At 44.9% G+C, this 13,092-nt stretch overlaps 1 protein-coding gene across 1 annotated transcript in view; it reads right to left on the reverse strand.

The window, feature by feature from the left end:
• Positions 1-779: 779 nt before the first annotated feature.
• LOC149305302 (zinc finger protein 667-like) overlaps positions 780-13,092 on the reverse strand; it is a 15,641-nt gene continuing 3,328 nt past the window's right edge. The window contains exons 2-3 of the mRNA XM_089477949.1: positions 7,109-7,277; positions 780-6,254 (exon numbers count right to left, since the gene is read on the reverse strand). Of these exons, the coding sequence (XP_089334075.1) occupies positions 6,048-6,254; positions 7,109-7,183 (282 nt within the window). The 5' untranslated portion in view covers positions 7,184-7,277 and the 3' untranslated portion in view covers positions 780-6,047. The remainder of the gene's footprint in view (positions 6,255-7,108; positions 7,278-13,092) is intronic.

Genomic DNA, 13,092 nt, shown 5'->3' on the forward strand with positions numbered 1-13,092 from the left:
CAGGAGGGAGGGGGCTCCTCAAAGCCCTTTTTACCTTAGGATCCCCCTCCCCTCCATGGCCATGCCTCTGTCCAAGGGTCCCCCCGCCTTCTTTTCTCATAATAACCCCCCTAGTACCTGGGCCCCAAGGAATCCCCCAGGAGGGGGCAGGGAAGGAAAGAGGAAGAGGAGGCCTGGCACTCCCCCTGCCTTTCTTGGGGGGGAGAAGAGGAGCTTCCTTCCTTCTTATACTCCCCCAAGAGCCCCCCAGAAGACCTTCCAGCCATTCCTCCAAATTAACGAGGGCTCTCCCCACTTCCCTCTCTCTTCAGAACAGACTGTGAGGGCAGCAAAGGCTTCTGCGGCTGAGACTGCGCATGTCACATGCCCCCAAAGGCACCCTCCTGAGCATGTGCAGGGATCACCAGAGCCTTACTGCTGCTGCTTATTCCACTGGCAGCCTTTGAGGAAAGGGAAGGGGTGTGCTGGGGGTTCAGCGACCTCCCCTTCCCGCCTTCTTTTGAGGAGACTTCGAAAAGGCCACCATGGAGCCCAGGAAACACAGGAAAGGAAGGATCTGCATTGGAAATAAAGTCTCTCTGTGTATACTGTATGTATACACACACACACAGAGTTATATTTATACACACACACACATGTATGTGTGTTTGCCTCTGATGTTCTTATGGCTGGGAATGGAGCTCAGGACTGAGCAGAGAAGTAAGTGTGAGTTTTGGGCAAATACAAAACTTCTGTGCACCAAAGAGTCCAATGTGTTGAAACAGCAAAGAACTTTATTGCGAACAAATAGAAATTCAGTGTTTAAGTTAGAACTGCCCACTATAATCCAAACAATTCATTAAAACCCCAAAACCTAAAACATCACCCTCTCCCAAACCTAGCCCCCATCTCCAATTCCCACAGTCTATGCCCCACAGGCAACAAGGCCCCCTTTGCCATTCCCAGAAACTAGCCCCCTTTCTGTTAACACCAGCCTCCAACTTTCTTCAGCCAACATCCCTCACATTGCAAAAGCTATCATTTCCATAACTATTCTAGCCAGCTGCAACAAATCCCAGCACCCCCATCTAGCTAACTTACACCATGACCCACAATCCCCAGCCAAATTTACAACCCTAACCAATTATCTATACTATTAGCAATTAAAACCTAAACTTAACAAAATACAACTTTAAAATACAAACAGACATATTGGACAGAAAAACCTTACAAACAAAATTACAAGGGCCTTTTCTTGGCAGCATTGGATTGAAAATATATTTTTTTTATTCCTTATTGACAAAAATAATGTTAGTTCATTTCTGGGATTTGTATGGCTTCTCTCCAGTGTGGGATCTCTGATGTGTCACTAGGCTTGACCTCAGAGAAAAACCTTTCCCACAATGCTGGCATTTGTATGGCTTCTCTCCTGTGTGGACACTCTGATGTCTCACTAGGCCTGATTTTATAGAAAAACATTTCCCACAATGGTGGCATTTGTATGGCTTCTCTCCAGTGTGGACACTCTGATGTCTCACTAGGCTTGACCTCTGAGAAAAACCTTTCCCACAATGCTGGCATTTGTATGGCTTCTCTCCTGTGTGGATGCTCTGATGCGTCACTAGGTCTGACTTCGTAGAAAAATGTTTCTCACAATGGTGACATTTGTATGGCTTCTTTCCTGTGTGGACACTCTGATGTTTCACTAGGTTTAACTTCCGAGAAAAACATTTCCCACAATGCTGGCATTTGTATGGCTTCTCTCCAGTGTGGGATCTCTGATGTGTCACTACATATGAATTCCGAGAAAAACCTTTCCCACAATGCTGGCATTTGTATGGCTTCTCTCCAGTGTGCATTCTCTGATGTGTCACTAGGCTTGACCTCTGAGAAAAACCTTTCCCACACTGCTGACATTTGTATGGCTTCTCTCCTGTGTGGACTCTCTGATGTGTCACTAACTCTGACTTCGTAGAAAAACATTTCCCACAATGCTGGCATTTGTGTGGCTTCTCTCCTGTGTGGACTCTCTGATGTCTCACTAGGTTTGACTTAAAAGAAAAACATTTCCCACAATGCTGGCATTTGAATGGCTTCTCTCCTGTGTGGACTCTCTGATGTGTCACTAGGTGTGCCTTTGAAAAAAAACATTTCCCACAATGCTGGCATTTGTATGGCTTCTCTCCTGTGTGGACTCTCTGATGTGTCACTAGGTCTGACTTCGTAGAAAAATGTTTCCCACAATGCTGGCATTTGTATGGCTTCTCACCTGTGTGGAGTCTCTGATGTCTCACTATTTTTGACTTCAAAGAAAAACATTTCCCACAATGCTGGCATTTGTATGGCTTCTCTCCAGTGTGGTTTCTCTCATGACTGAAATGTTCTTCTGTAAAGAAGGACAACGACTAAATATCAAAGTTAAGAGAGGAGAGCGTTACCCCAAGATCCAGCCCCCGTTCACCATTCTCAATTTGAGATTAAATTAATAAAGCTGGTGTGAGTGACCTGAGCATGAGCCTGTTGCAGATACCCTAAATCCATGGAACAATTGTAACCTTACTCATAGGAGCTAGCAAAGAAGAGATTGAAGAGGGGCTGCCATAAGGGAATCACTGGAAGCAGATAGTCAGACAAAAGACTGTTGAAAAAATATTCTATTAAACATGTGTGGAAATACGTTGATTGACAGGTGGCATCATATCCTGTGAGACTGCCATAGAGTCCTGAGTCAGAGCCCAAGGCATGATGCAAGCTAACTGCAGAGGATGCTTCATGCTGTGTGGCACCAGATGACTCACAACCAATAAAGTATACAGCGCACATGCGGATTGGTGTGGATTGGATTGGAGTTGTGTGTACAAGGGATGGTGAAGTTGATGTAAGTCGGAGAGGAGAGCTTGCAAATAATTGTATTATTAGGAGCAGGTAACTGGTAAAGTTGCCAGATATTGTGCAGCTGTGATTATTCATCGCAGAAATTTCCTTTTTGAAATTAATATGATTTTATATGGTGTTTTCTGCATTATATTTAATTAACTGTTCTCTTTTATATAAATCCTTTTAGAAGTCTGGATGAGTGGTTGCCACTATAAACACGCCATGTCTAGCTTGTATTCCGCCCGAAATGTTATATAACTCAGCGTGGGAGATACTCAATTAGGATACAACTTTCTAAGCAACCGTGCCAAAGCTCCTATTTTAAGTCTATATTTCTCAAAGTTATTTAGGGCAATTTTTACCTGTCAGGTTTAGGATTTCATTTTATGAATGGATGTTTACCCTTATTGCTAGAATACAATTTAGTATTGTGATGCTTTCTAATACTTGTATTTATTTTGTTTGATTGTTTTTACATCTGGCCATGAGCCATAATAAATTATTCATTCATTTATTTGTATTATTTTGTAAGTCAAGTTAAAGAACCGAATGAAATCTCCTGTGTCCGTGACTTATTTTTAAGTGTGGAAAGTGATCAGTGTTTTGCCAATACCTATATCTGGATATTTGCATCCGTACTCTGCTATGATATTTTTGAGCTGCATCTGGGAGCGTCACCCTCAGATTGTAGTGTACATTGGCTTGTGAACAGGATAGAAATTCAGAGCCAACAAGGACCTGAGAAGCGGTGTGCTAATCCCTTTTGACTGAGGTATTTGCATGAAACACCCACTGCATTCAATTCAGTTTCACCCCATTCTTTCTATACACAGGACATATATAATATATAAAGTGATATAAACCTTTCTGAACCCTCAGTTTCTGACCCCAAGCACCAATTTCAGTATAAATATCAGCCCCGACTTGCTATTCTTCGATGCCAGTCCAGTTACAGACAGACACTGTTTTCATGGCTAAGCACCTCAATGCACTCACCAACCCCAATTGTCGCAGGAACTACTGACCTCTCTCCGTTCCAGATCCTCAACAATTGGAATAAAGATCTGGATAGGTAACGTATCACCATTATCAAAGACTTACATCTATTCACCACTCCCACCTTTGTTACAAAGTTCTTGCGTGTGTGCATGAACACTTATATGTATGTGTCTGTGTGTTTTGCTTTCCACCTAAATAAAACACAAAACCCTATTTCAAATGCCTATGAAATTCTGTTTGATTCAGGAATTTCTAAAGCTTGGCTGGATCCAGAGGTCACTATTGCCCCAGTAAAACTATTTCGTTCTATTGAGCTAAGTACCAAATCCCCCTAAAAGCATAGCACTTGCGGATGTCCTCCCCAGACTCCAGCATTTTGCGTAACAAAGGACCACTTGAATGGAGGTAAGCAAGCTCAGGTAAGAAAAGAAACAGTAGACAAAAGCAGGGTTTGTGTCCCCTTTCCTCCCTTCATAGATATTATAATTGCTGAATGGAACCCCTAAATATGTCTGAAAACAAGGATTTCAGCTGGTTCTCAGAAGTTCACTCAAACCAGTTCTTAAAATCTGTCAGGTTAGTGGCTGCCTCCCAATCCCCAAGGCCCCTCTCCTGGCCCTTCCCAGAGGTCCCTTCCTCTCCGCACAGAGCTAGATGATCCTGCCTTTGCTCCTGCCTTCCCCTCCTGGCTCCCAGAGGCTTGATCCCCTTCCCTTTTCCCCTCCACTCTCCAACCTTCCCTCTTCCCCATCTGCACTGCTTCACCATTTCACATTCAACATCTCTTCCCTGCCTTTCTGTTTTTCACATTGGCTCTCTCTCTCTATCACAGACACAAACCCACAGAGTGTGATGCACAAAAGGGACACTTTGAGGCTCATTTTTTGAGAAAGGCAGGACAATCAGTACACGAATAATGCATTAGGAAAGGCAGAACAAGGGTCTGGGACCTGGATTCCAATTTTGGTGAGGGTCAAGTGCTAGGGATGAGCCTTAAAACAGTTTTAAGACATCTCCAAGACTGGAATGGATTACTGTTTGGGATTGGGACCCCAGGGGATCTCAGAGGGGAAGTGGGGGCCATTTTGCCACTGTTGGGTCCTCTCTGATCCATTGCAGGGCCAAGGGAGGCCTTTCCCCCACAAAGCCTCTCCAGAGCATCAAACAGCTGGAAGAGGGGCCACAAAAGCCAGGAAACTTGCTCAGGAATGGGCTGAGGACCCTTTTGGGGGAAAAGCATTAATCTCCATGGCTCCTTCCCACAAAATTCCAGAATTGGCAGTTTAGGATTGGATATTTAGAATCCTTACAAAGCTGAGAACAATCGTGCCTCACTAAAACTAGAAACTCCAAGATTCCACAGGAAGTTGTTATGACAATTAAATTACGTGTGAAAGGGAACTAGGAATGGTAGTACAGCACGCCCGCGTCATACACAGGCACGCTTTACACGGACTTGAGCTTTCCAATGGGGCTTGAGCATAGGCGGAATTCACCTTACGCGGAGGGATCCAGAACGGATCCCCCACGTAAGGAGAGGGCCAACTGTATAGCACAAGTTGAACATGTGTCAACAGTGTGATGCAGCAGCTAAAAAGGCCAATGTGATCCTAGGCTGAATGAATAGGAGTATAGTGTCAAGATCAAGGGAGGTAATAGTGCCGCTATTCTGCTTTGGTCAGGGCTCTCTTGCAATAATCCTGTGTCCAGTCCTGGACACCACAATTTAAACAGATGTTGAGAAGCTGGAGCATGTCCAGAGAAGAGAAACTAAAATGGTGAACGGTCTGGAAACCATGCTCTCTGAGGAATGAGGGAGCTGGGTATGTTTAGCTTGGAGAAGAGAAAGTTAAGAGTGGGTATGACAGCCCTGTTCAAATATTTGAAGAGATGTTATATTCTGGATGGAGCAGGCTTGCTTTCTGCTACTCCAGAGAAAAGGACATGGAACAATGGATGCAAGCCACAGGGACAAGAGATTCCACTTAAACTTTAGGAGGAACTTCTTGAGAGTATGAGCTCTTCAACAGTGGAATATACTCCCTCAGAGTTTGGTGGAGTCTCTTTGGAGGTCTTTAAACAGAGGCTGGATGGTCATCTCTTGGGGGGTGCTTTGAATGTCTATTCCCGCATGGCAGAGGATTGAACCGGATGGTCCTTGTGGTCTATTTCAACTCTTTGATCCTATAATTCTAAAGTGGAATCATATCTCTCTGACAGTGAATTATGAAAGGACCCTCAGTCTTCACAGGAAGGGCAATGGATTCAGGTTCCTTACCCACAGAGGCCACATTCTCATAATTCTCCATCATCACATAACTGTACATAGGTTTCTGCTTCTTTGTTGACAGTTTCCATTCCTCTTCAGTGAAATATACCGCCACATCCGCAAAGGTCACCTGCAATAGGAAATAGCCCTTATTCAGGGAGTGACTAAGCAAAAGGGGAGGAAAGCACATGGTGCATTGCAAATATTATTTCAACACTTCAGAATTCAGTCCAGGAAATAAACTTTACATTCTGCAAGCAAGCAAAAAGCTACAGCCTTTGAGATCCAGTTTGTCTCGAATCCTTTCAATATCATATATAATATGATAAACAATATAATTTAGGCCATTTCTGGAATATTATTGGTTGATTAAGATACTGACTATCCCAACATGTATAGTACATTTACTCACCAATGAATTATAGTACATTTAGCCATATCTTACCTAATTTCAGGGGCAAATTTCATTTTTAAAAACAGTTCTGGGGAGTACTCTGGGCTTGAGGGCCACTGGGGCCACCCTCAATTTAGGTCCAGAGATATTCTTCCATATCCCCCAGCATTTCACAGATTGCGAAAGAAAGACACATGTGGACAAGAAACACCAGAAGGGGATCAAGATGGCCAAAGCTGTTAATGATGAAGATCACACAAGCGAGGAAGGGTACAGAAGTTTGCTTTTTCCTCCGACTCGTGGCAAGGGCAAGACCCTGCACCCTTCTCTCCTCCCCTCTCCCCTCTTTTGAGTTGATGGGATGCACACTCCTTTGAACTTGGAACACATTTTGCAGCAACTGAACTGACCTGAGGAGAAGGGAGAAAGTGGGAGGAGGAGTGAAACAGGACATTTTCAAAGCCCCTGAAAAAATGAGGTGACAGAGAATTAACCAGGACACTTTGCCAAACTGGGACAGTATGTTCTCTGCTTGCTTTCATGAGCCAGTCCAGACACAGATGAAACTAACAATCAGGATGGCAACTTACCAAAGAGTTGTCGTACCTCAGCATCCTCTTTCTGTTGGAGCCCAACTCCTTCGGCTTGGCCTTTGTGTCGGCCATCAGGTGGATAGTGGGATCCTGGTGACCCTGCACTTTGGTCACGTCCAGCAAAAGAGGCGCCAAAGCCGTGTACAAGGGGTCCAAGATGAAGTTCCTAAGAAAAGAGACCAGGGTTAGGCTTGGCTTGCCTAGAAACCCTGCAGAACTCAAACTGAGATCAGCATCCTGCTGGTGACATACGCAGGTGACGAATGTCTCCTTTGGGCCGATGCAGAGGTGGGCATCCCCTTCCTCCTTCTGCACCAACCAAAGCCCCTGGACCTAGCATAGACTCACTGCAGCTCCCCTACATAACAGTTACTCCATGCCTTGTGAGAGTAGCTGGGGAGCTGGGGTCAGGGGATGGGGAATCGGAAAGGGAATGCTGGGGAATGCTGCAGGCATCCTAAGAGGCCGGAAGCTGCGCCAGTCATGCTCCAGTCCTAAGGACTAGAGCGCAGCTTCTGGCCTCTTAAGATGCATGTGTCATTTAAACAGCATACCTCCAAAGTGACCTGAAGCAGCTTTATTCTGGCCTGTCTGTTCAGGCCCTAAGTTATCCTTACCTACCTAAGAAGGAGAGCCAGTCTCACCTTCCATCCTGCCTCAGGTTGAATCAGGAGAGGGCTTTTTGTGCTCCAGCGCCTTTAGCCTGCGGGATCGGTTTCTGAGAAAAATTTCCCTGGTTTGTGGGTCAAGAGACCTTGATTTGTATTGCCAGTACCACCCTAATGTGGTACACTCAGTCAGTGGTATGGTCAGCCTCAGCTTAATAGATATGGATTACATTGCCAAGTTCACCTGTGATGAGGAGTTGGTAGATTGCACAAGCATCTTTGAGTCAGTCAGAAAGATGGCTCCCTTTTGTGCTGCAGAGGTGGCTTGAGAGTGTGGTGTTGGTGGATCTGATCAGTGGCATCATTGAAGGTGCAGGAGGTGCATCCACACTGGGAGACACCCCAGAAGAGGGTTGACACCTGGTTGGGATTCCTCTTGCTGTGCTCCTCTGAGGCTGTGGCAGTGACAAAGGCCTCCTCATGAGGAGATATCCACTGCTGCAGTAAAGCAAAGGGCCCAGCATGCCCCAGCAGCCCCACTACACACACCAGGTGACGCCAGGGGTAAGGATGCCACTGGATTTGATCATACTAGAGAGTTGTCAGGCATGGTTTCAGCTGCGTGGGTAAGTCCATTGGACATTCCCCCTCCTTCTCTGCTCCCATCCCTAGTTTTCAATGGTTAACAATAGTTTTTGTGGGTTTTCGGGCTATGTGGCCATGTTCCAGAAGAGTTTACTCCTGACATTTCACCAGCATCTGTGGCTAGCATCTTCAGAGAAGACGCCAGCCACATATGCTGGCGAAACAGGAACAAACATGGCCACATAGCCTGAAAAACCCACCAAAAAAAAACCTATGGATGCTGACCCTGAAAGCCTTTGACTTCACAATGGTTATCAATGGTTAAGAGTTCCCCTGAGAGTATGTAATTGGTTTTCCCTCATAGCCAGGAAGACTGTGGAACTCGGGGTGTTGGAGTGGGTGAAATGGCGGCAAGTCTGTTATCTGGCCAAGGTAGTAGACGAGCCCATTTGGAAAGGTATGGGGGGATGCAAAGTCAGTAAGAAGAGCTCTGCGATCCTCACATGCCCTCCAGTGGCCATGAAGTGCATCATGCTTCAGATGCTCCATCTTTTTCTAAGGAGGGAGGAATGTCTGAAGGGGACACCTTAGATGGTTTCTCCCCTTCGTAGTGTCACTAGGGTTAGTATCTCCTGGTGCAGTAACTCATGGTGTCACCCCTGCATTGACCTTCTCTTATACCATACCATACAGAATCCTTAGTAATCTTTTTTGTACTAATGCATAGATATAGCCGTCTTAGTCTGTAGAATCAGTATGTGGAGAGACCTTGTAGTACCTTGGAGACTAATTGAAAGAAAGAAATTGGCAGCATGAGCTTTCATAGGCTTCAGTCTGCTTCCTCAGATGCATTACAAAGGTTACCCATAAATCATAATTCACTGAATATATCACTGAATGACATTTTAATAGTTGTGACATAAACAACTAGTAAAATTAAAATTATGCCCAGCCCTAACCTAATGGTAGGCTTGGCCCTGGAAATAGAGAGGTGGGATCCCATAAATGTTTAAGGGGGTCCCATAAGTGCTTAAGGCATAAGAGCCAGACACAGGGAACCCAGCAGAATCATTTTAAAGAAACCAAGTGTTTCAACAAGTGAGAGGAGTGGTCAATTGATCTTCTCCACTGTTTCTTTCTTCAACCTTTTCTCCCAGGTGCTTCCTTTGTACAACAAGCTGAATCCAGAAGCCTCGGCCGCTCCTTGCTGCGTCCTTCATGGGTTGGAGCCCTTGACCATCCTCTACTATGTAGATCGCTTGCCCAAAGTGCAACAACTCAGCAATATGGTTATCAAGTCTTGTCGGTGCCATTAAGAATGAGTGTATGTTACCATGGGATCCTGAGACACTTCCCCAACAATTTTCCGGGGCCACCAGGGTATTCTAGCCTGACTTAATATCTCCCCCACCCCAGTTCCACCATATTTCTTCTGAGCCAGCCTTCCAGGGAGAACCTCCTCTTCTTCCTTTTGTGCTTCTACCAACCAGTGAAAGACCACTCCTTATGCTCTGGCTCAGGTCACCAATGAATGTCCTCACCTTACATTTGCCCAGATAAGATGAAAGCAACTGGTGTGGCTTTGTCTTTGATCTCTCGTGTACTACATAGTTATTTGTGGTTATTGTTAACCACCTTCGAATCACTCTCAACTCATGGTGACCCTGTGGATGAGACATGTCCAGACTCTCTAGCCTCCCCTACTACTTAGGTCCTATAAATTTATACCCATGGCCTCCTTAATAGAGTTCATCCATCTCACAGGTAGCCTTCCTCTTTCTCCTTCCCTCCACCTTTCCTAGCAATATTGTCTTTTCCAGTGAGGCATTCCTTCTCATGATGTGGCTAAAGTACAATAGCCTCGACTTTATCATCTTGGCTTTCTGGCTCGATCTGTACTAGGGCCATTTGTGTGTCTTTTTGGCTGTCTATGGGATCCTCAGCACTCTTCTCCTGCATCACATCTCCAACGAATTGATTCTCTTCCCATCTGCTTTCTTCACTGTCCAGCTCTCGCATCCATACATGGCAAGAGGGAATACAATGGCTTGAGTGATTCTAACTTTTGTGCTCAGTTGTATATCTTTACTCTTTGGGAACTCTTCTGGTTCTTTCATAGCTGCCCTGAAGTCCCTATTCCGATCAATGTTTATTCCAAGATATGGGAACTCGTTTACTGATATCCTCGTGTTTTAGGTTGCATTTGTGTAGATCTTCTGTGGTCATTCTTTTTGTTTTCTTTATGTTGAGCAGTGAGCCTCCCTTTGCACTTTCTTCCTTGATCTTCCTTAGTAGCCATTCCAGTTCTGTGATGTTTTCTACTACCAGTATGGTGTTGTCTGCCAATCTTAGATTATTGATAGTCCTTCCTCCTATTTTCACCCCTTCTCTTTCTGTGTCCAAGTTATAGCACTTCAATATTGCTTCAACTGCTGTGGCTGCATCATAAAGAATCCTGGGATTCATAGCTGTATGAGGTGCTGGAGCTCTTTGGGGGTGTTCCCACTTAACTTTTAAATCGCTATATAATACACCGATTGTATTAAATCTGATGCAAAATACCACGCTATTTACCCCGCTTTCTGAATCGGGGTATTTTTCGTTCCCATTCATCCCTATAAACCGGTTTTAATGTTGCTGATCGTCCCCATTTAAGACATAAATCGGTGTATAATGTAGGATTTAAACCGGTTTCGTGGTTGTCAATCAAATGACGTAGTAGTGACGTAGTTATAAACCGGAGTAATATAACTCGATGTAAGTCCTACAGTCGTTCCCATTTGTCCGTCCGTTACCATTTCCCCTTCTGTTTTACGCCTGTTTTTTGAAAGGACCAATCAGTCTGCGCTTTGGTTTTTACGTCATGCTCTTGAGCCTTACAAGTCCTCCCCCTTCGCTCCGCAGTTCTCCTCCTTCATACAGCCATGGATCCTCTAGGCGAGTTTCATAATTTGTTTTCTCTAATTAGCTTGCTTATGCATAACTTGATGGAGCAACGCGAAATAGTCATGTCTATATTTGAAAATGGTGAACATGATGCAGAAATGCTTGCACATCTTGAAGATCGTAATGGCATGCTTCGTTTCTACTCGCAAAATTCCCAATTGAGCATGCAGCCGATGTCTAGAAGGTGGTGGATTTACCCCAAATCTGATGTTCACTGGAATGTTTATGCCAGAACTGTCTGGTCTGATGAGATGTGGAAGCGGACTTTCAGAATCCCGGGATTCCTTGGGGCGATGCAGTGAGTTAAAATGGTATCCAAGTGCTGCAAAAAGAGAGTAACTAGCAGGCCAGCGCCCCTGAGTGAATTGGTTCCCTATCCCTACAACATGTGATGCTGCCGTTTCTAAACAGAGGTATATACACTGGGGCTGAAATCTGCTGGGAAGGTTCCTATGCTTCCCAGTGTAGGCCAGGTGTGAGCAGACTTCAGGCTTACAAGAGCTGTTTGTCTTTCTGCTACAACACCGCAAGGTCCACTCAGCAAAGCCAAGTGAAAAGCAAAGCGATTTAAGAAGTCAGATGTAGCCACTGCCTTTAAGGACGTGTTCAGCTCAGGAATTTGTTTTCAGTACCAGGCCACCAAAGAGTTTTTATGAACAAATCTAGCCCTGTTTTACTCCAAGCTTCCTTGATTTCAGTAGCCTGGGGTTTTTGGCGGGGGGGAGCTTCTTGTTGTTGCTGTTGTATAAGACATGAGGGTTGGAAATGGTTTCCCATCTACTGCTGATCCTCAGGACAGAGTGACCAGAGGTTTTCCTTTTCCAGGACAGCTCCTCCATCTCCACTGTTCTCACCAATACTCTCCTCATCAAAGGGTCATGTGCAGCCAATGCAAAATCAACGCGAAGAAGTCCCTGTTTCTGTCCCTGTCTATTCCTTTCTTCCCATTTCCTTTCAGTCATAAGTAACTGGTTCACTTTTGCATTTCCCTGTCTCAGGTTTACAAGCTCTCATTTGATTTTCCTCTTTAATCTGGATTGGTCAGTCCATGATATGAGCATTATATGCTCTTTCTCCAGAGGGAATGTGTGATCTCTCTCTCTCGCTCTCTCTTTCCTTTACCTGCCCAAGATTCTTGCAAACTCTCCGTTTGAAGCTTTTGGGGAATTCCAAAATGTCCTCCACTCTGCGCATGCCTAAGAAGCATGCATTTATATTTCTACGAGCGTTTTTAGCTTTTATTTGGGAATGTTCTCCATTTTTCTTGAATGTTTTCCATTTTACGGTGCCTGGTCCTCCTTTGCAGTTAGGACATCTGGTCATCTTGCCTCAGAATAGCTCCCAGCAGGTCTTGTTTCTGTCCATTCCTGTGGAATACTTTCCAAGCTTAGTTAGCTTTAAGATGGCACATTTTCAGTGGCATTCCCCTTTTCGTTGTGTTTTTCGAGTGTGAGGTCCTGAGACGTGGGTTTGATGATCGCCTTTTCTCAGGTTGAGCAGCAGCAGCAGTCTGTCTGTGAAGCCTGAAATCTGTCAAGCCCCTCTTCCATTATTTGGGGGGAAATGCAGCAGCAGTTCATGATGCGCATGCATGCACACACATGCACACAGGGGCTCTCACTGTTCAACAGTGAAGTTCATGGCTGATCTGGGAATCAAACCCTGGTCTCCAGAGTCCCAACGCTCAAACCACTATATGCCACTTGCTACCTTATCCTTCCAAATGGAGATGGCAGGGAGTACACTTGTTTGCAAAATATGTCTCCTAGCACTTGAGATAGGCTGCCTTATTTTTGATCCGTTTGGTCTGATGTGTCAGCTTATAATGGATGTGGGATTTTG

The sequence above is a fragment of the Sceloporus occidentalis genome, unplaced genomic scaffold (assembly GCF_023333645.1).
Source record: "Sceloporus occidentalis isolate IW3139 unplaced genomic scaffold, rSceOcc1.0.p SCAF_12, whole genome shotgun sequence".
Taxonomy (NCBI): domain Eukaryota; kingdom Metazoa; phylum Chordata; class Lepidosauria; order Squamata; family Phrynosomatidae; genus Sceloporus; species Sceloporus occidentalis.